The following is a 25,988-nucleotide window of genomic DNA, read 5'->3' as shown; positions in this document are numbered from 1 at the left end:
AAAAAGTTTGAAAGTACACCCTTTGCTGCTGCGAAATGTAAATTTCTCCACTGCGAGACTAATAAAGGCAAATCCAATCCTTCATTGCCTCATACACCAAAAAATACGGTACGTTTAAAAAAAATGTACCAGCCATGTGCAATTGTGCGGAACCGTCACATTGAGAACGCTTGGGGTGTTAAAAGGCACACAAAGCATGTTGAACAAGCGTTTTTTCAGTGACCCTGACTCCAAACCGCTGGAGACCCTCGAAGCAATCGCTCTCCGAGTTTAGGGGCATTCCGCAGGTGTGGGACCGATTCTGTCATCAGCAGAAGAGATGTGTTGAGTGCATGTTTAGGTATGTTGTCGACATCTGATGAATCGGTAGGCATCAAAGGCCTTTGACCCCCTTGTGGCCTCTTCCAGCGTAACCGTCGGGGGACCAGGCGTCGTGTTTTTCTCATCATGACATTTCTCATCTGGACCCCCTTGTACGGACGGCTGTGATCTTTTGTACCACGTCTGCGTTTGTCCTTCTGTCGGCGGAGGTTCTCCAGTGTTTTTTTCTTCTCTGTAGAAGCATTTTTTTTTCCCACACTTGACTTCTCTCTCCATTCGCAGATGCGTGTGCAAGTATGTGCCGCAGTGACAGATTTATAGATATAAACAAAGTCGTGGAAAGAAATTTATTGAAGCTTGAAGATGAGAGCCGGCTGCCAGTAAATTTCAACGCTGCCGTGACAGAATGCAGAGCGTCGAGCTTGCACGCTCTACATATGTGTGCTGAATTCAAACACTAATCAGAGCTAATTTTAGGAACTGTTTCAGTTTCCGGTGCGTGGGTGTGAATTTATTTTGCTTTGTTTTCTAGATTCCACCGTGGGGACTATCACATCGATGTGTGCATAAATGACTACCTGGATGTCTACTGCCCGCATTACGCGGACTCGGTGCCCGAGGAACGGACGGAACGCTACGTCCTCTACATGGTCAACTACGACGGCTACAGCACGTGCGACCACACCTTCAAGGGCTTCAAGCGCTGGGAGTGCAACCGGCCGCATTCGCCCAACGGGCCGCTCAAGTTCTCGGAGAAGTTCCAGCTCTTCACTCCTTTCTCCTTGGGCTTTGAGTTCAGACCGGGAAGAGAATATTACTACATCTGTGAGTCTTCATCTCATTACGTTTGCTTGTCTTGCTTGGCAGCTCTGTGATGTGTCAATCAATAGTATGGTTGTGAAATTCCGGGAACCCAACTCATCCCCACCCTCTCAAATTAAAACATTGGTCGATATTGCTCGTAAACGCTTATATAACAAACACTTCTATGACATATATGCAAACAAGCAAAAGAAAAACGGAAAGACAGTAAATTTCCATGCCCTTCAAAGTAGTTCCTTGTGTCCCATTTGGCACCATGAAAGACTAAAACAAGGACCCATTTTTAAAATGTATTCGATACGTATATATTTTTGTAAGATGTTCATTATAGATAATAATCATTAGAAATATTATATTTAATATCTAATATGTAATAATAATATATACTGTATATATTTTTTTATATTTATTTGGATACATGTGTTTCTCCAGTGGACAAGATATTTTGTACATTTAAACAAAACAATAACAGTACATATATGACAACGAAATACTGTATGTGCTTATTCAAAAGTGGGGTTTGACCTTCCTTCTCTTTTTGGCTTTGTGAAATAACGTCAGAGAAGAGGATGGATGACATCAGTCATACTAGCCTAGCATGCTATGTTCGTTGCTAGCATGTCATGCTAACTTTCGTAGCTAGCTTTAAACAGTCATGTCATGGTATTATTTTATTAATATTTGAAAGTCACTTTATATTTGTTGACAAAAAATGATGAGCAGTACTTGACTAAGTATGCTAAAATTATTACCTCCTCTTTGACAACACATTAGACGTATCATTTCTTTGCCAAGCTGCTGTCATTGATGATGTTGGGCTAATTCGCTATACGAACATATTTAAACATCTTTTTGCATCGTTTTGTTTTTAAATTACCCAAAAATCTGACTTTTGGGGCAAAGGAGAAAAGCTGTGTGGCTCACCCTACTAAGCAAGGGGAATGAGTCATGTCATTTTATCTGCGGATGATTCAACATAACATGAAATAAGAAGAAAAAGAAAACAACTCATCCCGCTACAACATTTACGGAAAAAGTTCCACCCCATTTGCAACCCCTAATGTCTAGTGTCACACGTGTTTCTTGCAGCTGTGGTGATTTCTTTAATCATACAGAAAAGCTGCCCAAAAACAAAATGAATGGCCACGTTATGATTCAACTTATACAGCATACCCTGACATTTCAAGGACAACCGATGTCTCCGGAGAAGTTGTGTCCGGACAAATGGCTTCAAATAACTTCTACTGAGCGTATTTTAATAAGATTCCATCGCATATAGCTATATTTTACGTTTTAAGACGCGCGCTGAACATTCAGGAAGTCTTGTTTTTGAGTTGGTGACGAGTCCGTACGTGACGTCACCAAAGGACCGCCTCCTGACCGTAAAAAAGACGCATTGTAGCGTCCTTCCATCACGTCAATGTATTTTGCTGTACTGTTTGGTTTGAAAACCTTGTGTTGCACCCAAAAGCCGCCAGAAGAGGGAGTCCAAGCTCCATGGAAGGAATTTATCCGCCTGTGGAAACGATTCATTCCTCACAACAGCTCGGTGGCCATTTTTGGGTGCAACATTCCCCCCGCCCGTTTGCCTCAAAATGACAGGGAATAACTTCTTTAATCGATTGCAAACATGTATGCTTTCCTCTTCAGAACTATTTGAATCATATTCATAACTGGATGTGTAACAAGAAAGCATATTCTCCGAATCTGAAGCCATTGTTTTGTTTTGATTCTCCAGAAATGCAAGACGTCTTGGCGTGACGTCACGAACTGGGGGCAGGACTTTCTGAAAATGTCCAATTCGCAGCTCAATTTTTTCCAGATTTTTGACACTTTAAGTCATTTTTATTGGTGTTTTGCATTTTAATAAAAATATCATACTGTGTGTTTTGGGTATTTTAGATGCTCTAAAACGTTTTTCTGATATCAGTTAAGAAACAAAAAAGTGACGTTGGTTGCCCTTTAAGAGACAGACAAAGGTCTGCCTGCTACAGGAGTTTGTTTGGCCTTAGTATGGAATAAAAATTAATTTTATCCTGTTAATAAATCACAGAAATATGAATTAATCTGTTTCTTAAGGCCATCTTTTTACTGTGATAAAACAGCATCATCAGGTCCTATTTATTGTCATATTTTTGCATGAAGAGAATAAAGAATATCTGTAGCTCAGGCATACTATTGGGCAGCCATGTTTTCACACCGTATGCTGAGGTTGACGGTTTTGTGGAAAATGGCAAAGATATTCAAAAGCTCAACAGGGAGGGGACCCGTTAATGAGCCAGTTAGAAAGTTATTGCTGAATTCTCCAGCTGCAATATATTGGAGCCTTCAAAAAGAATACCCTCCATCTCATGTTCACTGTTCGGTTGTCTGTGCCTCACTTTAAGGTTATCTCGAGTTGAAGGATACTTAAAGCAAGCAAAACCTCTGTCGGGGCAACTGCGCCAGGAGGAATGGATGGAGCCTTCATGAAATTCAAAGTCAAAATGAACTTGGCTCCTTTAATACATCCTTAATGGTTCCTATTTTGGTACCTCGAATAAAACAGATCATGGATAGCTTTCATAGCAGCACATTTAGAAACGACCCATGCCATGAAATACTAAAGGGAGTTTTTGACCTTAAAGAAATTTAACCAGCTTATTTTCTCTTTTAAAGGACAACCGACACCATTTTTTTGTTTCCTAACTGACATCAGAAAAACGATTCGGAGAAGATGCTTTCTTGTCACTCATCCAGTTATGAATATGATTCAAATAGTTCTGAAGAGGAAAGCATAAATGTTTGCAATCGATTAAAGAAAATCAATTCGAGCCATCAAGATTCCAATGTAGCGTCCCAGAAAATGCATAAGATGGCGCCCAAGCTCCGTTGGAAATGGGCTGATTTGTCTGCTGGGAATATGTGTCAACTATTATCAAATAGTAGTCTTGGTGCAACACACAATGATTCACCATCGCGTTATTTATGTGTTTTCCTTCTAATTTCGCCATCAACACGGATCAACACGAAGTTTTCAGACCAAACAAACTACCCAAAATGCATTGTGAGTCGCTTTCTCGGTCAGGGGGGTTCCAGACGTGATGTCACGTCTGAAATCGTCACCAACTCGAAAACAAGACTTCCTGAATATTCAGCGCGAGTCTTAAAACGTAAAATATAGCTATATGCGGTGGAATCTTTGTAAAATACGCTCAGTAGAAGTCATTTCAAGTGATTTTACAAATTATGGACACACTTTTTCGGAGGCGTCGGTTATCCTTTAAATTTCCAGGCAATAAATATTCCAAAATATTGGTAAGAGAATTTCAAAGTCTAAAGACCAGATCGTGCTGTACAGTCAATCAATAAATTGACTTGACAATAATAGAGATGAATTTCTGTAAACTAAAAACAAATGTATTAAAATGCATGTATTGCAGTCATTCTATTCAGAAAGTGCAACAGTGTATAGATCCATTTAATACTGTACAGATGAATACATTGTCGACACCCTGTTCTCCTTAATTTTTATGTTCAAATCATTTTGATTGTTCATTATCGTAGCCAAATATATTTTCATGAGCCGTAAGCTTTAGTCATCAAGATTTTAAAGAATGAAATCAAGTATGCAAAGAATTAATGAGTGTCTCCTTATTAATGTAACGACTATCATAAAGTATTTCACACCATATTCTAATTTATGGAGATGTAGCTTTATCACAGAACATTTTATTTACTGTAAGTGTTAAAATATTCATTTTTAATCCTAAATTAAGTTAAGGCCTTTATGGCAGAAGTGACAATTGAGGGAAGTTTTTCCTCCCTCGAAATACTCTTGTGAGATGGAAGAGTGGGCGCAGTCGCTGCAATATGACAAATTTAATGCATAATTTGAAAATTGGTGGGACGTTTATGTTCTCGAAGTGCTTTTTTTCCGTGTCTGGTTAATGTATTATCGATTCCATCTTTGGAAGAAGAAAAAAAATTAAGGTTGGTGCACTTTTTGTGCTAATGAGGGAAAACAAATCTGTCTGCAGGCCATCTTAATCGAACGCTCAAACACCACATTGACGAGAACGACATACTTCCGCCAGTATAAAACACATTTCCATGATCGCTAAATGATGCATTGCTGTCAAATTAGAAGTAAATGAAGAAAGTACAATTCCCAAAGCGGCATCATTTTTTTTCTCAGTCCACGCCCTATGCATTTGTAACAAAATCTTCTCTGTGGAGGCTAAAAAAAATCGATTCCTTGCAGGAACACCATGCTATACATCATATTTCATTGGTGGCGCCTTTTTAACTCATTCACTGCCACTCATTCAGCTGTTGTTAAAGCGCTATATCAACCAATATGTATGAATTGCATTGTACATGGTGACCCAAAAAGATGCGTCCTGCTAAGTCCCTCACTGCTTTTCTCCGAAAGAGGAGTGTGTAAAAGTTATTGACAACTTTGTCAGACGAGTACAGGTTTGCTTGCCACAAAATTGACATTTGGAACACATTTTGGGAAAGCCATAAATTAACTAAAAATTGACAGAAATAGCTGAAACTCTGATGAATGACGGTCATCCATAAATGGAATAATGTGTGGTTGTAATTTGAAATAAATAGCTTTTTAATCAAAGCCACAATTGAAATTTTTATGGGTACGCATCTTTTTGGGTCACCATGTATTTTGGAGAGCCACCCACATTTCAAGGTCATATAACTCCAGACCCATATAATTTAGGAATTACCTATTTTATCTGATGAAAGAAGATAATCTAAGATTTAGATTATAGAAAATGTGTCCACTCCAGTGCCAGGGTTTTTGTCACTCAAATTCCAGGACCCACAGAATATTGAGTTTTAGGACTACATAAACATTCAATGCAGCATAAGAAACCTTAGATTCTAAGGTTTCTTCCTTCTTCCAAGGTTTCTCCACTAAGAAACCTTAGATTCTAAGGTTTCTTATGCTGCATTGAATGTTTATGTAGTCCTAAAACTCAATATTCTGTGGGTCCTGGAATTCGAGTGACAAAAACCCTGGCACTGGAGTGGACACATTTTCTTGATTCACTTTTATTAGTCTCGTAGTGAAGAAATTTACATTTCCCAGCAGCAAAGTTATGAAAGGAAGATGCAAGGAATGAAAGAAGTAGAAAAACAAAATGTCTGCTGTTTTTCACGTCTGGCAGTGAATGAGTAAAAAGCTGAAATGTGTCAGTCCTTGTTTACTCTTGCCGTTTATACATGCATTATTTTTAAATTCATCATCCAGCCCGAGACCATCATGTGAGGTTGCCTGTGAACTTTATTTTATTGTGTTTTCTCCACAAGCCACAGCACAGAAGGGGTCAGCTGACTTGGGGGTTTAAGTGCCAAGATGTGTTTCCTCCATCGGGAACTTTTTTATGACGCAGTTAACCAAAGCGTAACCTTAGATTTTTATCCAGACATCTTTTCGCATTTTTTTTCTCTCTTGTTCTGCTCCATCGCAATTTAATAGGACCCTCACCAAGTGGGCTGTTGTTTCTGTGCCGAAGCGCAATCTGGAAAACTAAGACGGAGACCTTGTACTTATTTGACAATTTATCTTCATCAAAATTTGCAATATGCTCCTTGTCATTGAGACCAAAACGATACAGTGTCATGCTAATGAAGATGAGAGGAGCTTGATCGGGGTTAGCGGAGGGTTACACGACTCCTCCGCTTTCTCATGTTTCAACTTGCGACGTTTATTTCTATTTATTTTTTTACTGCTAAAAGATGCCTTTCCGGATTAAATTACACCCGCAACCGACGAGGTTTGCCGTGGAACACATGCGTTCGACCGTCGTATTGGTTTAGTGGCCCGCGGCTTCATTGGCTATTGAATGATTCTAGCGTGAATCCTCTCTGGCTAGCAGGGCGGATATTAAAGTCATCTAGCATGAAGTTGTCTGACATGTGATTTCCCGCCGCCATTGTGACCAGCTCCAATGTCCATAAAAAGCAGGCGGGATTGTTGCTGACGGATTGGGCTGTCTTTTTGGTGGACGGAATGTCGAGTTGAAGGAAGATAGAAAGGTAGTTATGTTGCGCTAGCTACACTCGTACCATTCGTTCATCGACTGTTTTCGTCTCCACTATCGTCATCACGAGGATCGGCCGATGTATTCTCCAAGCTACGGCGGATCTCTCCGCCTGCCATCTTTGTATTCTGATTGCGGTTTGCAATAATCCAGTAATAAATTCAAGTGTTCAACGGAGGCACTTAAATTGAAGCACGAGACGGCGGAACCTAATTACTGTTATTCTCTCAGGTTACATTTGGGTTTAATATGCCGTTATTGTGAATATTCAGGAGTTAAGATGGTGGAACAAACATGAGGAAGGAAAAAAAATCAGCGGCTCAGACTTGATTATCGCTAATCTTTTATCTCTAATCCTTTTAAAAGAGCAAAACTGAATGCCACAGCTGCGGAAAATCTTTGACTAATCTTGTTTGTGTGCCACCAGCGGGTCTGCTGGCTTTGCTTTCTGGTCATCGGAGTGTTAAATATTGTTACAGGACACTGTCTATTTCCTGTTTGCGCTACGTGCTTACAAGCTAGGTTCATTGTATTAACAAGGGAGAGTTAGAGCCAACTGTTGCGAAACTGCAAAAGGGTGACAACAGTAGTACAGTATCTAAAGCCGTAATCAATTTTACATTCATCACACGCTAGCTCGCTAAAGTAAATCATCATTTGACCTTGGTTACCTACTTTTAGCATAGCTAAACACCTTTTGTTCATGCGAATATGTGTTCTTTTGGCTCTTTATTTGCCAACAGCTATTGTGATTTATGGTGTTATAACTATTTGAAGCTTGCTGATCTTATTATTCATGGTGACACAAAGCCTCAAGAAACTGCTTGTGTATTTTTTTCCTTTTTTGATTATTCAGTTATTTCATTATTTTCAGTCATATGTCCAAATATTGAAATATCTGCTCATTTTCCGTGTCTGTACCAATCTTGTGAAGTAAACAGACATGAAGTTAGATTTGGATACAAAATGCCACATTATCCAAATGCCTTTCTAAGCAGATGGATTTTTGGTAGCGACTCCTAAGCGGTTTGACTAGGGGGGTAAAATGTTGCAGATTTAATGCAGAGGCGTCATGCTGAGGTCTGTAATTAAACTGTTCATTCCTGAACAAACAAGAAGCCCAAAGCAATGCGATCAGCTATCCAAGGTTACTCCAAGAAAGATTAATTATGACGGATTCAAGGATGATTACAGACAAAAAAGAAATAGCATTGTCGAGACAATTAATAATGGAACGACTTGATTTGGGAAATGAAGGGTAGAAAAAAAAAAGAAAAAAATATAGAGCCCTCGAGCAGTCAAATCCCTTATTGGCTGCCTTATAAGTGCCTGTGTGTGAACGTGTATGAGAAAATCGTTTACAGAATTCTGAACGCTCAATCTTGTTGACTTTTGGTATTTATGACATGCAAATATAGGGTGTGCCACTCAAATGTTGTTGCTTCAGCTCCATCTATTGGATTTGGTTGGTCAGAGGCAGTTCAACATGCCCCCAATGCAAGCAGGCTGTAACGGCAAAAACACATGAATCAAATACACGGTTTTATCCGAATTTGCTTTTAAAAAATAGTGTATGCGCTCTCCTGTGCAATCCACTAACAAAGTCTCAGAGAAATGTTGGCCACTTGCAGAATGCATAGACAATTAAGTCTTCGCATCCTTAGTCACATTTATTTTATGGACGATATATTCCGCAATAAACCTAAAATGCCGTTTGTGGGAGGAACCCCAAGTGCTTGTATAAAATCCATGCAAGCACTGAGCCAGAACTGAGAATCAGAACCTTGATCTGTGAGGCGGACATATTAACAGCTAGTCCAGGATGCCAAATCACTCAATCAAACTACAGTGATACCTCGGTGTACGAACCCCTTGGCTTACGAACTTTTCGGTTTACGAACGTTACATTTAAGAAAATTTTACCTTGGCATACAAACTTTACTTTGGCATATGAACTTTATTTGTACACAGAGCTGCCTCAATGAGTGATGTGTCGTTCGCGAACGAGCCCGTTCTCCTAGCAACAAAATGGCAGCCGGCTGTTTTTCTCCTCTATTCCCCGACCCCAGTCTTCGGTTAAAGCCACGTGATTGGTCAAGAACGCAGCAGTGAGGGGGCGTGGTTTAAACATTAAAGAGACAGGCAGACGACAATGAGAGAGTTTCAACTTTGATAGTTGAAAGGCAGAGTGTAGACTGCAAGGTTAAAATTCCCATCAATCAGGCTCCACAAATAACCCGCACAAGCCATCTGGCCACCTGATGCAAAAAGCTATCAACCCAGCTCAACAGAACACAATTGATGAGGAACTAGATACAATTATCACAGAGAACGCGCCTAAAAGGGATCATTCCTCAAGATGGTGAAAGAAGGTTACGTTCCTCATCAACTGTTTAATGCTGAGGAAACCGGCCACTCCATTCCATCAAGCCATCAACGACCACCACAAAGGTAAATAAAACGACTTCATGATATAGTACAGTTTATTTCTTTAATTATAATACCATAGCACATTTATTAAACATAAAATAAGGTATATTTTGTGTAGTTATAAGGCTTAGAAAATTATGTTTTATGGGGACCTGGGAACGGATTATTCTCATTTTAATGGTTTCCTATGGGAAATTAATTTTTGGGATACACACCTTTCGCCTTACACACTCTGTCTGGGAAGCAATTAAGTTCATAAGCCAAGGTATCACTGCCTTAAAAATGAAAAATAAAAACGGCCCTAAGTATGATCCCTGGGGTGTGTCACATAACATGCAAGGGGTAACAGTAAACAGGCTCAGACCACAAAAGCCACCTTTTTAATCAATGCCTTTCCAACTAATAACATTTTCCATATTGTATTTCAGTCATACAAATGTCATGCTTGAATGACTTGTTAGTAATTTGCACAAAAAAATCAGCCTTTAGTTCCTTGCAGGAAAAGTAATTACCAAAGGAAAAAAAAATCCAATCACATCTACATATAATGTTGCCGCAACTCCATGAATAAAGACGACATCACATTTTCATTGTGAAAGGTGTTGACGGGCAGAGCCACTCAACATATATTCCTCAGTTAGTGACCTTGTCGTACATTTTCCTTGGCCGTGTGCGTGCATCGTGTAGGGTGGTGCTGTGTGGCTAATATAGAAAATTGTATGCATCATTAGTCGCCCAAGTAGGCTATACCGCACACCTACACCTGGCATAAATGTCAGTGTGTCCTGAGACTGAGGCCACGATCCTTGAATGCTCAGATTCATCATAAATATTGGACCGACTTATATAAGAGGATGGTTGAATGTAATTCAAGCTACTGATAACATACATTATTTCAAAATTCTCAATGGGGTTTTACCTTGATCAATATTCCAGCACATAATCCACCGGTATGTAATTATTTGATATAGTACGTAATGGAATACATAAATATAATTCATGCATGTATAACCGACAATATCGGCCGTTTCTGGTCTCTCATAAACCTCAGAGGCTGAAGGAAAGCAGAATGAAAACAAAATGAATTGTCAAAGGTATGATTGATTATCTTTCTTGTTTGTAGATTAGTATTAAAGACGTCACAACATATTTATGTGTAGAAAGAGCCGCTTAATGATGTTTTCGCCCCTCAAGTTGACTGCGGGTCGACAGGTGATTTTTGTTGCATTTGAAGGAATTAAATAAGATGAGGCGGCTTTCTCTGATCCGCTAAATAAAACTGATTCGTGAGCACTAGCGGTGCAGGTGAAGTGTACTCACTCACACGCAAGTCATCCTTCTTCAGTTTTCTTTCATATCAGCCTCTTGTCATCCTCAGGCATTTTATGAGTATATTGTGTGAGTTATCAGAACTTTTATGAAATCAATATGGCCGAAAAGGACAGGAAAATAAATAAATAAGTGGATAAATAAATAATAATAGTAATAATAATAATAATACATTTCATTTATAAGCGGCTTTCAAAACTTTCAAGGACACTTTACAGTCACAGGATATTTTTTTTTGCGGGTGAGCAGCGGCAGCCACACGCACCAGCGTTCACTCAACCCGGAAGTAACATAAAGTTAAAAAAAACTAAATAAGCATACACATACTCGTTAACACTCGCGACTGACAGTCTATAGAAACAGGCCTGCAGATATTGAATGGTTGAGTGCCATTACTGTCCATGGCGGGAGCCTTTTTATTATAATAATAATAATAAATATAATACATTTCATTTTAAGTGCCGTTCAAAGCTCTCAAGGACACTTTACAGGCACAGACAATCATAGGTACTATAATAAATAAAATACAATCACAAATAGAACACAAAAAATAAAATACAGTTATAAATAGAAACAAGAGAAAGAGTGACACATAAAATGTGATTCTAAATAGGTGGGTTAAATAAATACATGGATACATAACTGTATAAATAAGTGGATAAATAAATGGATCAATCAATCAATCAATCAATCAATCAATCAATAAATAAATAAGTGGATAAATAAATAAAGAGGGTAGAGTTAACGTATATTTTGTCATAATAAATCCTCTAAAGAAAAAAAACTGAGCATACAGTGTACAGCCCATCACGAGGTATGAATGTAGTGAATTTTAAAATGTTCATTTTTTTTTCACACACAACAAAGAAAGCTCATACAAAAGCATCAACATATGACCTTGCAACAGATTATTAAAAAAAATGTCATGTCCATACGGTATGAACAAATTCGATATCAACCAATGTCTCCAAACGGATTGTGGTCTACCTCTGGGTTTCCACCGTTTTGCCTTTTTATTGGACTAATATTTTCATTGTATGCTTTGCTGCAACGCAACATGTAGCAAAGTGGGGCTAAATCTGAAATGTGACTTGCGGAAATAAAAAAAAAAAAAAAAAAAGGGGGGGGGGGCGTCTGAAGTGCTGTTTTTTTAAAAAGCTTTTCGTCTATGGCGGATTCTTGTCAGTGTGTGTTGGAATCAACACTGGGATTAAAACGTTGCGCTGACCGCATACATAAGCAATTCAGCAAAAGATGGCATTAAGACTGAGTGAGTTTCTTGGACAGACAGGGGAAGATAAGCGAGGACAGCGGGAGCCCCTCTCGGGTCAAGGATCACAAGGCTGCCGCGGTTTAAGTGAAAGCCATCTCCCAGAATGCTGATGCAAGCATCTTTATTCTATTTTATTTTTTTCTCTCCATAATATGGACACCGTCTTGTATTGGAGTTATTTTAATCTGGAAGAGGGCAGATATCCAATATCGTCTCATCAGAACAGATAAGGAGGCAGACTGGATGAGCTACTTGATGTGGTCGTGCGGTGATTGTCAAAGAGCAAAGCATTTGGTACAGTGAAGCCTGAAAAAAAAGAAAGTCGGAATGATGTGTCCGTTGAAGAAACAACATCTGAAGAATGCTCCATGTGGTCTTCATTTTCTTTGATAGTATTGCCGTTTGTATCATGTTTGCCTTACAGTGCTGTGGATTTGGTTCCTGGTTTGAATCTTGATTTCAGCCTTCCTCTGTGCCATTTTCAAGTTTTCCCAACCCACTTTTTTTCCTGCATACTTACTCCCACATTCCCGAAATATGCAAGTAATGATAATTGACAACTCTAAAATGACTGCCGTGTGATTGAATGTCAATCAGCCCAGGGTCTCTCTCGCCTCTCATGAAGTGTCACGTGTCAATCAATCAAAACACAAAAAAAAAACATTTTTTTTCGTTGCAGTTTTCCTCCAGGTTTTAAAACTGGATCGCATTTGTGCAAGTGTATCGTCAAATAGTCTTGTTGCTAAAATGATCTAACACCCATATTAAGAATGATAATCTAATTTACAACAGATTCTTTTTTAGAGACAGTGGAGTTTTTAGGCATTCAATTACCTTACATGTGCACACCAAAACATGTAAAGTGATTGAACACCAAAAAACTCCACTGTGTCTAAAAAAAAAGAATCTGTTGTAAATTACATAATATGGAAACAGTATGAATTTAACACAATATTAGATATCATCAATATTAGATTTACAGTCATACTTCAGCTCACAAACGTAATTGGCTCCCAGAAAGTGTAAGGCGAAAAGTTCATCTGCCAAACATTTATTTCCCATAAGAAACCATTAAAAATGAGAATAATCCGTTCCCAGGTCAGCATAAAACATATTTTTTGACTAAATAAGCCTTAAAACTACACAAAATATACGTTATGTATAATAAACGTGCTATGGGATTGTAATGAAATAAATAAACTGTACTATAAACTAAAGTCATTTTATTTGCTTTGTGCTGGTCATTGATGTAGTTGCCTCTTAATGATTAAGTGAAGTTGGGGTGCTTCCTCGGCGATAATACCCTCAATCACGTCCCCTGCTAGCTGCTTTTCGTTAATCCAAATCAACAGAAGTTTTTCAACCTGTTCTATTGCCTGAGACCGTTGCTTAGACAACACAGAAACACCCTTCGCCACACGTAGCAATGGTCGATTTAGCATACTGGTACTGGGATGCGAAGTCACATAAAACGCACACCTCGTTCGTGTTTTTCGATGATCTCTTTCTTCTGCTCGACCATCATTTTCTTTTGTGTCCTCTTCGGCTTAACACTAGCATGTGGTGGTGTCTTTTTCGGTCCCATAATAGCAAAAGTACTACACTCAATAACAAACCACATCTGCACTCAAAGGGGGTGTGGAAAACTAGTCCGCCAGCCACCGTGGCGCTGTGTCGTTTGGTTCGTCCGCCGAAAACTAGTTTGTCAGCGAAGACTATATGCTCGCAAATTTAATGTTCGTGAGCTAAAGCGTTCGTAAGCTCCTGTCATTGCCTTCAATCACTTACTTAATATCCAATCAGATGGCCCCTTGGGATATTAAAGTTCACCTTGACCCTTCCAGTTTCATTCCGATTCTTCTCACTGCCGCTGGAGGCGGCACATACAACGCCATGATGGATTAATCTGTTTTATTGTCCATTTTCCAACATGCATGTCATCATTCAGGTCACATGTTAGCCAATATCAGGACATCCTTACACACGAATTGACATTAGGGGTCTTTAGCGAACCTATCGACCAAATTCTTGGAATGTGGGAGGGAGCCGGACCACCCAGAGAACCCCCCACGCTGACCATCGGTTTTATAGTAGCCAGTTAATTCTTGAGGCTGGGTGACAGCATCCCTCAGTGTTCATCAGCGATATTTCATCAAGTATTTATTTTCATTTGATACCATGATTCTTGCCCTGGAATATTGTATAAAGAGGCATACCGCAGTCTGAGCTTTGGGTTCAGGGTTCGTTTTTGCTCACACTTTGGGCAGCTGATTTAAAGGGGACAAAAAGCTGGCAGCATTCCATTGATGGCACAAAGATGAATCCCGGCATATGAGCGCCGTCGTCTCACGTCCCTCTCATCAGTCCTTATGAAGAATCAAGACTGTCACTGGCATCCGCAAGTCAGCTGACGGTCTGGAGTTATGTGCCTCGGACCTTCACACATGTCAGCATGCATCGTCCTTCTTCTACATACGTGAATGAAGAGGGGTAGTCGCTGCGCACTGTCAAGAAAGCATTATTATTGATAGATGGGCTGATATCCATCCCACTGCCTCTTTGGCGACTGTGTTTCTACAGCACATCAAGTTCAAATACTCGTTTGTTTTATCTATATTCCAACACATCCATCTATTCCTTGAGCCGCTTAATCCTCACAAAGGTCGCGGGGTGTGCTGGTGAAAGATTCAAGCCATCTTTGGGCAGTAGGCGAGGGACACCCTAAGCTAGTAGCCAGGCAATCGCAGGGTAAACAAAGACGAACAATCCATGTTCAAACGCACACCTATCGAAACAATTTAGTGTTCTATTAACCTCCCAAGCATGTTTTTTGGAATATGGGAGAAAAAAGGAATACCAGTTGAAAAGCCACGCATGTACCAGGATAACATGCAAACACCACACAGGAAGGCCAGAGCCGAAATCAAACCTAGTTCTTCTGCACTGTGTGATCAACATGCTATCCACTCAATCACCGTGCCACTCCTCACTCAATCTGAGTCATTTTTTATTAAATCATTCACTGCCATTTCAGAATTTATTCGGGAATTGAAAATATGACGTGGAGCGCCATTCCGATATTTGTTTGGGTTTTGTTTTTTCTTACGGGGGGTGGGTGCCAATAAAGTGCTGGTCAGACTTCTGGCAATGTTTTATTCCCTTCCATGAGGGGGCAGCATTCGCCTTTTGTCTATGTTAGCGCTTTGTTACAGCTTCAGTTGTATTGTATTGTATTACATTGTATTGTATTTGGACAGCCGCCCCCATTTCAAGATCAGATAACTCCAGACCCATATAACTTAGGAATTAACTCTTTTTTCTGATGAAAGAAGAATCTAAGGTGTCTTATGTTGAATTGAATGGATTGGATTCGCCTTTGTGTAGTCCTAAAACTGCAATTGGAGTGAAAATGACAAAAACCCTGTCACTGGAGTGGACACGTTTTTGCACATCTGGCAGTGAATGAGTGAACCAAACAGAAACAAACCGTCAATGTGAAAAAGAAATAAAATATTTTTTTTTTTGGGGGGGGAACAAAAACAAAAAGGAATTCCAAATCGGTGAGCACTGATTCACTGCGCGTGCCCGTTTTTGCCGACTGCGATTATTCATGCTTGCCTTTCCAAGCTCATCATAATTCACCATCATGAAGACAAGGACAAGCTATCTTTGGCTGTTAACTTGTGACCCATATTGATAATTACCAATTGTACTTAATTGCTTATTTCCCATGCATTTGTTGTCCCTCGCAACCCCTCACCGTTTCTCGTCCGTCATTAGGATTATTTATGCACGCACACTAGGGCTTGCGCTTTCCGCATTGGGTGATAACCAAGACCATCACGACGATATTATGATTCTGGGAGATCGACTAAGTGCAGCAATGAAACATGATGTCCTCTGATTTATGAAGGCGTGACCGCTTTAAAAAGCTCAACGTCACCTGCCGTCCGTGAATCACGGTTTATTGTGTATTTGAATACAGTGAGACCTCAGCTCACAAACTTAATTGGTTCCCAGAAAGTGTGTGTAAGGCAAAAAGTTTGTCTTCCGAACATTTATTTCCCATAAGAAACCATTAAAATTAGTTTCCAGGTCCTACCTTACCTTACTTTATGTATTATGAATGTGCTATTGTATTGTAATTAAGGGAATAAACTGTACAGTATAATAAAGTCATTTTATTTACCTTTGTGGTGGTCGTTGGTGTAGTTGCCTCTTGATGATATCCAAGTGAAGTTGCCGTGCTTTCTCTGCGATAATTCCCTCACTCACACTGTCCCCTGCTAGCTGCTTTTTGTTAAGACAAATCAACAGAAGTTTTTCAACGTCCTTCATTGCCTGAGACCGTTGCTTAGACAACACAGAAACACCCTTAGCCACACACGCACCTTTAATAGCTTCCTTGTTCTTACGGATGGTAGCAATGGTCGACTTAGCGTACTGGTATTGGGACGCTAAGTCACACAAACGCACACCTCGTTTGTGTTTTTTGATAATCTTCTGCTTGCCCGTAATTTTGTTTTGTGTCTTCTTCGGCTCAACACTAGCATGTGGTGGGGTCTTTTTCGGTCCCATAATAGTAAAAGTATTACACTCGATAACAAACTACGTCTGCAGAAAAGAAAGGGGGTGATGAAAACTAGTCCGCCAGCCACTGTGGCGCCGTGTGGTTTGGTTCATCCACCGAAAACTAGTTCAGCCGAGACTATATGCTCGCGAATTCAATGTTTGTGAGGCGAAAAGTTCGTGAGCTGAAGCATTTGTATGCGGAAGTATCACTGTATATGAAAATGTTTCATTGTCAAGTCGACTCTGGCTCTCTGCTGAGATTTGTCAAGAATAATGACTGTTATTGTGGTTTACACACGACAATTTGAAATTTTGGCTTTTTAGCAAGCATCATGGAATTTCACAAGTTTGATTTGCTGTCATGGGCCGAATAAAGTGATGTGGCGGGCCAGATCTGGCCCCCGGGCCTTGACTTTGACACCTGTGCAAAACGGTTTCCACGTGCCAGAATAGTCACGTTTTAGTAACCGTCATTCAACAACAGATTCATTTGATTTACAAGGAAGCAAATGAAAAAGAACATGCAGACACGCTTCCTTTTTCACCCTTATTATTTCTCATTGATGTAACCTCTTTACCTTGGTAATGGTTGCCAAAGTAATGAATTTGCTCTCCAAATTCTGGAAGATGCCCAGAGATTGGAACATGCTTCCACAGCTGCGTAGAGCCAAGTCCTTCTATTTCCCTACTTCATCATAGCTTTTCCTATAGCGCTGGTCGCCGCAGTAGCATCTGCTTAATGTGCCTCGTCACTGTGGATGCTCTTCCATCTTCTTACTCTTGCACAGCTTGCAGACAAGCATAAGCGTGCATGTAGATTCACGGTGATGATCTGTACTTTTTACCTTTTTTTCTTCAATTTGTTGCCATGTGTCTACTATTTTTTTAGACATTGGATGCATGACTTAAAAATTTGCTTCTTTCAGACAATTTTGCAAATGGAAACATTCCACAAATGGTCCACAAAGCAACATTTTGTGTGTATTTACTAGTGTTGTCGTCTCTATTGGGTGCTAGTTTATTTAATCGCGGACTGATGGAATCCGCTGTTCTCAAACACAACTGTAATTTTGCCAAAACCAACCTTTCACCAGCGAGGTGGCAACGCTACTCGGATCGTAATGCTCTGCGTTGAACTCCTCATTGTTCTGTTTAACCCACACTATGTTAACAAGACTTTACAGCCAAGAGATTGTGAACAAGAAATCTGTTCGTAGTAACACCGAAAAGATGTTTTACAGTTCTGACAATCCAGCGCTCAAACATGTGAAAGAAAATCTTGTTTTCCTTTTGGTTGCGCTACTTTTTGTGCCGATACAAAGTGTAATCAACAAATTACCGCATTTTCCAGTGTATAAGGCAGACTGGAGTATAAGGCGCACCTCCAATGAATGGTGTATTTTCAAACTTTTTCCATATACAGTCATACCTCAGCTCACAAACTTAATTGGTTCCCAGAAAGTCTGTGTAAGGCGAAAAGTTCATCTGCCAAACATTTATTTCCCATAAGAAACCATTAAAAATGAGAATAATCCGTTCCCAGGTCCCCATAAAACATAATTTGACTAAATAAGCCTAAAAACTACACAAAATATGCCTTATGTTATGTATAATAAACGTGCCATTGTATTGTAATGAAAGAAATAAACTGTAATGTATAATAGTCGTTTTATTTACCTTTGTGATGGTTGTTGATGTAGTTGCCTCTTGATGATATCCAAGTGAAGTTGCCGTGCTTTCTTGGCGATAATACCCTCACTCACGCTGTCCCCTGCTAGCTGTTTTTCGTTAATCCAAATCAACAGAAGTTTTTCAACCTCATCTATTGCCTGAGACAGTTGCTTAGACAACACAGAAACACTCTTAGCCACACGTAGCAATAGTCGACTTAGCATACTGGAACTGGGATGCTAAATCACACAAACGCACACCTCGTTCGTGCTTTTCGATGATCTCCTGCTTCTGCTCTACCGTAATTTTCTGTCCTCTTCAGTTTACGACTAGCCTGTGGTGGGGTCTTTTTCGGTGCCATAATAGCAAAAGTACGCCACTCGATAACAAACCACATCTGCTTTATACACCGGAAAATACGGTAATCTGTTAATATGCCAGGCCAATAGAGGGCCTTGCGAGACAATTCTTCATCTCCAATCACAATTTTTGGTGTTTTGACTAAAATCGTATCATTGCCATACTTAAAAAAAAATTAAAACCCTCCAAGAAGAAAATTGAACAACATAAAATATTTCTCAAAAATGTAATCTCAAATCCTTTATTTTAAATGCCATTCAAGGAATAAAATCAAAGGGAATAAAAGCAGTTTAGATCCATGTCCCCTACTCATTTCAAAATGGAAGTCCTGTTAATGCCAAACTGTGATGACCAGCATATGTTCAATGGGAATTGTGCGTGTAAATGTCAACGTTAATCATCATTCTTATCACTCTCACGGCCGATGATATATTCCAAATGCATTCCATTTTTAATGTTAAAATGTGCTGCACTCTATTTATGTTCAGACTCTGTGACCCAAAGCATACGACAGAATATTTATCTCGGGATCCGTTAGAGCAAGGGTGTCAAACTCATTTTTTTGCCGCGGGCCATATTGTAGTTACGGTTCCCTCTCGGGGGCTGTTATGAATTTGGGGAACCCATTGGAATGTTTCATACCCTCCACATAGTACATATAGAGTGCACAACAAATTAATGAATAACTAGTTTTCGATTTCAAGATAAAAAAATGACTGTTGTTGTGATTTACATGGGACAATTTCAAATTTTGGTTCGGACTTTAGCAAGCATCATTGTACCTGGCATGCTTAATTTGCTTTCGCGGGCTGAATAAAATTTTGACACCTGTGCGTAAATCAATCTAAAAATAAAGCCTTAATTAGCATGTTTAAGTCTTAAATGTTTTTTTTTTTTTCTGAAGTCTTGGTGTGATTGAAAATAGTTGTCAATGTAAAAAAATACTATTTTATATATAACCAACCAGGCCATCAGTACAAATATCTTAAATAAAAGTGATTAAATCAACATATTGTTGCTCAGCTGTTGTTAAAGCGCCATATAAATCAATATGTATTACATTGTATTTTTGATAGCCACCCTCATTTAAAGCTCAGATAACTCCAGACACCATACTGACAGACGCAAAATGTCTATCATTAAATGAATGGGCATTATTATTAATAATAATAATAATAATAATAATAATAATGATAATAATAATAATAATAATAATAATAATAATAATGACCCATGTTTGAATTTGAAGAGAATGTCGGCCATTTTGGTAGGCAGCAGCCATTTTGTTGAACCACATGGAAATGTCTCAACCAACCAACAAGAAGTTGGCCATTTTGGCTTACATGATTTAACTCTTTTTTTCTGATAAAAGAAGATAGTCTAAAGTTTCTATTGCTGCATTGAATATGTATGTAGTCCGAAAACTCTGTGGGTCTTGGAATTCGAGTGACAATGACAAAAACTCTTTTTACAAATGTCTGGCGGTGAATGAGTTAATATCAAATATTGCTCACAGGGATGCAGACATACTAACCACTACGCCAGCCTTGAATCATTTTGTATGTCGAAATTCTTTGAGCTCGATATAAACAGCATTTTTTTGACCGCCACAGACATTGTGAAATTTTCAAAGGGAACGGTCAAGGAAATGTGTTTTGCAGATAACATTACAGACGCAATAAGGTTTGGCTCGGCGTGTGATTGAAACAATACAACAGCTAAGCCGCATTGAGCCCACCTGTTTGTTTAGCCGTAATTGGATTCTGCTTCATTCCATTTGCCTTAATGCTGATGCATAATGCAATGTACTGCAGGGACCGACCATTACCGGGCTTTGGGACGGGGCTTGAACAAGTAACCCGACCCGGCGTCCTGACCCAGCAAATATCCCCACCTCCCTTCTGCCCATCTCTTAATGCCACCCTCTCTTCTCATAGATTGATGAAGGAAGCCTGATGGGAACCAGAATAGCAGGTGTTGCTTTTAGAGCCGACAAGAACAATAAGACTGCCCCTTTGTAGCACGTTAATCCAAATTAAACAGGCACAGGAAGAGCTTGCATGGGCCAAGATGGAGGGATCCTTACCAGAGATTGAGGTTCTGCGAACAAGACAGGCATGTGGAGCCAAAGCTTCATCTGTCTTTGTAGAAGTTGCAACACAGCCCAGTCATGTGGAGCATTCCAGACATCAACACATCCGGACTTAGCTGGTGGACTTTTCCCACTAGGGTGGAGATAAATTCAAAGAGTAGCTTAGTCACTATAAACATTTAGGTACACATGCATGAAGTATTTAAAAAAAGCCCCCTTGTAGCTCATGTCATGTTATTATAACTCATTCAATGCAGAGCTTGTGCGCTGTGAACAAATGTCTAAATATCCCAGCAGCTTGGCGTCACTGTCATCACAACAGAGACCCCTTCCACGCGCTCCTAGCCTTTTTCTTTTTTTTTTCATGGCAGCCCGTACTTCTCTCACAAGCAGCTGCTTTCGCTAAGTAGCTTGTGTCGATGGTCGGGGCTCAGATCTGCCCACAATGATGGTGACATGATGAAGATAAGACATCTGGAGCCTTTCTGTGTATGTGTGTGTTTGTTCCCTCTATGTGTGCATCACTTATAATAGTGGAGGATAAGAAGGACCAAAAATGTGTGTTTTGGTGTGTGTGTGTGTGTGTAGTGACCATGGCCATGGTTCATTAGTGTGCGCTAGAATAATGATAAAGGCTTGCTTTCTATTCGCTCCTATGGAAAGGCGCATCTGATCTGCGCTCACTTCCCGACACATGACCAAGGAACAGATAAAAGTCGATGTTGCGACAACACTAATGCTAACGGAGAGCTTGCAAGGTACAATGCCGGCAAGATGGAGGCTTGATGAGCTGTGAAAATTTGGGAAGGAAAAAATATTAGATGTGCACGTTTGAGAGTGATAGAGATTAGACAAAATAAGACGTTATCATATTTAAAAGTTTCATGCTGTTATATGCTTAGCCAACATGTGAGACTGAATACACAATTGAAGCACAGACAACCTGGGGTCAATCAGGTCAACAGACCCAGAAAGTTAAACTGTCAGCTTCATCTAGGTGATCTGGCCTTCGCACAGATTTTAGGACTTGGGATACTCCTTTATCACTGAAGTTATTTACGACTTTAACATCTTGCACAGGAAGAGCTCATTAGCCAGGTTACAAATTTATCAGTTCATGGAAAACACAATGTTTTATTGCTTACAGCTGTTCATGCTTAGAACTCAAGAGGTGTGGCATTCTAATCAAGAAAGTGTTGATGTTTAACTAATTTATCACTTTAATTTGCATATTCTCTCAATAAATAGCTTGGCACAGGGTTGCAGAATTCAGACGTCTGTCATGAATGGCTGCGTCTCCTGCCGGCAGTAGGGACAATCTTTCTGGGTTTGAGTCTTCGTCCACAGTGTCTGACTGTCATATCACTGACAGAGAGACAAAAAGTCTTACGGAGCTTTTAGAAACCAAAAAATGAAAGTCAGCAGTAGATTTTTACTCTGTCTGTACATAATGGGAGTACAAATATACTGTAACTATCACCGCCAAGGCCAAATCGGTAATTCGGACCAGCAATAAATTTACCACAGTTTTACCAGTAAAAAATGTAAGCTTTTTCATTTTTCATTGTTCAAGCTCACAAATTTGTTTATGACCCATAAGCAGGCAAGGCCAGTGAAGAATATGTGATTTTGCGGACCAAGTAGATAATAACGGTAAAATTTTATAAGCTAATGATTTCTATATTTAATATGTACACGGGGGGGGGGGGGTACCTTCACTGAGCCACAGGATTCAGTTAACCGTGTACTACTCATGAGCTACTTCACAAATATATTTTGAATTTCTGATAGCTTTGATTATAGAGGGGACATTTTAAGCTAGCTAACATCAAGCTAGCCACGTTTTACAACACATTCAGTTGGATTCATTTTCTTTTTAGCAATGCCAACTTTGTTGTCAAATTAATAATAATAAATCATCATCATCAGTATTATTATTATTATTAGTAGTAGTAGTAGCAGTAGTATTGCTATTATTATTATTATAATTAGTAGTAGTAGTAGTAGTAGTAGTAGTAGTAGTAATATTATTAATATTAATTGTAATACTATTATTGTGATTTATCTACCACTACTTATCAGGTACTTATCAAATATATTTTGAATTTCTGAAAGCTTTGACATTTCATGATAGAGGGGGCGTGTTAAGCTAGCTAACATCAAGCTAGCCACGTTCTTCAACACATTCAGTTGGATTCATTTTCATTTTAGCAATGCCAACAAGTTATTATTATTATTATTAGTAGTAGTAGGAGTAGGTGTAGGTGTACTGCTATTATTGCTATTGTTATTAGTAGTAATGGTAGTAGTAGTACTACTACTATTGTTTTGATTATTATTATTAATATTATTACTGCTAGTAGCAGTAGTAGTGATGGTAAGTAGTAGTGCTAATAGTATTGCTATTTTTATTATTATTATTATTATTATTATTATTATTGTGATTTGTCTGTTACAAAATTAGTAATTTCACACGAATGATGTTTTCAAAGAATTACATTTTTAGTTTCTCCATGAAATGTGAGAAAAAAATTGTGCGTGTGTGTGTGTGTGTGTCGTTGGACTAGATCAACACCTTCATTTAATGAGTTCTCCCATGTCCAATGTTCCACCCTCATACTTTTTATGTCCCACCCCTCGCTCGCAAACAATGCGAAATTCAGTGGTCAGTGTGTCAGAACGGCGCAGCGGTGCTCTCGATGGCTCATTGTGCACGGTGACAGACGAAAGGTGAAGGTGACGCAGCTGGAAGGGAGACAAAAGGGAGGCCGGAGGTGAAAGTTCACAGTGGAGGACATGACAGATCCCAAATGCTCGCCTTTGGGAAAACAGCCTCATCGCCTCATTATGTTAGCTGTGGAATGATCCGCGTACAACTTCAACTCACCCCGTCGTGTGGTCGTCAGGCAACGGCGGAAAAGACAAAGTGCATGTAGAAGCGCAGTGTCGAGAAAAAAAGAACTCTTATTTTGTCTTTAAACGCAAGGTCCTGACCTAAGACAGCGGTGTGTATTTTTAAAGTGCTCGCCGTGATGGATGCACACATTGTCCTCTCCCCGCGCTCCGAGTGACATGTGTTTGACCCCCCCCCCCCCCTCCCCATTGCTAGCCCCCGTCCCTGCCCCATCCTCATCTTACAGGAGACAACACCTGCTACCTCACATGGCCATTAGTGGTCAAATACACACACACACACACACACACGCACACTCACAAATATATACAAGGATTTTTAAAGCACTTCTGCCTGACAGAACATGTAGCACATACAGTTCTTTTATCGTGTACCTTTTGTATGTCCACACCAAGGACACAACAGATGTACTTGAGCTCAAATACAAGATAATGTTGTATTTTTATTTTTTTATTTTGGAATGCAACCGTGTACAAAATGTGCCTTTCAATGGGATGGGGTGCAGAAAATGGATTGGATTAGTCTTTATTAGTGTCGCAGTGTAGAAATGTACCTTTTGCAGCAGTAAAGTGAGGAAAGGAAGATGTAGAAAAACAGGGCAGCTACTCTCACGGCGCCATCTTGAAGTCAATATAACAAAAAAAAAATATATATATATATATATAAAATGTGACAACACAAAGACACAGACGGTCATTCAATCCAAAGCGCTTTCCGCACTCTTTTTGTCGTATGTAGCTGTTCTAGATAAAAGAGGAGTGGATCAAAACCTCCTTTTCACCAGTGGATCAGGGACATCATGGTGGAATGTGCACGTCTGCTACAAGCTAAATGTTGAAAGCAAACACGAAGCTGTAGCATCCATTGATTATAGAGATTGTATCACATCTCCTGCCCCATGTAAATTTCGCTTCAATTCCAAGCCGCGACATTTCCACATACAGAACACATCGGCGCTATGCGCTGACAAATTCATCATAGGCTCCTCAAGACCTTTACGCAGAACAAAGTGGGGCTGTGAAAATGGTGCCCATTACCGGCGCAAAATGAATCTGAATAGTGCATTTCATATTTTACCAGGAAAATAAAATTAATAATTAGATTGCAATTAGCAGTGTCTGAAACTCATGACAAAAAGTTAGCGGACACCAGGGCAGACAACTCTGAAAAGTTGCCTGCCCGGCCATAAAGTTGCCTGCCCCATTTTTCACAACTTGAAACACAATAAGACGACTAATCGCAAAAAAATAAACATTGTTGCGAATTATAAAGGATTTTTTAAAATGAAGTACCTACCACAAATGCTCCCTTGCTTAATTTATGGTAAATATCCCTTGCTGAAGTTTTTACTCCAGTTGTCGTTTGTCATCATGGTGCACAATGCAATGTTTGCGTTGCGTTGTCTGCTACAAGCCACGTGGACTCCTCTTTCTAAGGGCCTTTCAAAACTCTCAAGTACACTTTACAGTCACGGTATATTGTATGTTTTTGTTTTGTAGCGTCATAAATTTTGTTAGATTCCTTTGAAGCTTTCTTCTGGGGATGAGGTTCTGTCAATCTACGAACGTTCGTTTGGCAATTTGCATACTCGGCACGGCAGCCAACCAGAAGCCTGCTTCGTGCTTCGGACGTACCGTGACTGTGAAGTGTACTTGGGAGTTTTGAAAGGCGCTTAGAAAGAGGAGTTCATGTGGCTTGTAGTGGTTTGCTTGTAGCGTTTGCTTTATTGAATAAAGCAAATGTTTGATTTAAAAAAAAAAAAAAAACATTTCTTGAAGAAGTTGTCGGCCACCCAGGCCGAGACGTTTTAAAAGTTGTACGCCCGACGTAAAAGTTGGATGCCCCGGGCCTCCGGGCAGACGTTATTTCAAACACTGCAATTAGGCATTTTTTCATTCATTGAAGGTGCGCCTTATAGTCCGGTGAGCCCCATATAAGAGTAAAATTGTGAGAGCGGAAAATTGTCACTGTCTGTAAAGGAAAAAACAACAACATTTTATCTAAAATGTGGCCCAAATTCTCTTTTGTAGACTCACTGTCTGTTGCGTGCGGTGCCTCTTGCACTCCATTAATACTCATATCCAATTTGCATATGTTTTGTTTTCCAGCATCCACCGTCGCGGAGAACGGCAAGAAGACCTGCCTGAAGCTAAAGGT

The 25,988-nt window shown here is 39.6% G+C and overlaps 1 protein-coding gene across 2 annotated transcripts in view; it reads left to right on the top strand.

Annotated features, from left to right (window-relative positions):
• The window catches only part of efna5b (ephrin A5b), a 114,350-nt gene that overhangs the window by 81,557 nt on the left and 6,805 nt on the right, over window positions 1-25,988 (top strand). For both annotated transcript variants that reach the window (XM_088993874.1, XM_088993873.1), the window contains exons 2-3: window positions 854-1,146; window positions 25,940-25,988. The exon at window positions 25,940-25,988 is cut by the window's right edge and continues 17 nt beyond it. In XM_088993874.1, coding sequence (XP_088850000.1) covers window positions 854-1,146; window positions 25,940-25,988 — 342 coding nt within the window. The remainder of the gene's footprint in view (window positions 1-853; window positions 1,147-25,939) is intronic.

This window comes from Hippocampus bargibanti, linkage group LG04 (assembly GCF_051943395.1).
Source record: "Hippocampus bargibanti isolate YZ-2025 linkage group LG04, ASM5194339v1, whole genome shotgun sequence".
NCBI lineage: Eukaryota > Metazoa > Chordata > Actinopteri > Syngnathiformes > Syngnathidae > Hippocampus > Hippocampus bargibanti.
Note: the sequence above shows the minus strand (reverse complement) of the source record. Positions and strands in the feature narration are given on the sequence as shown.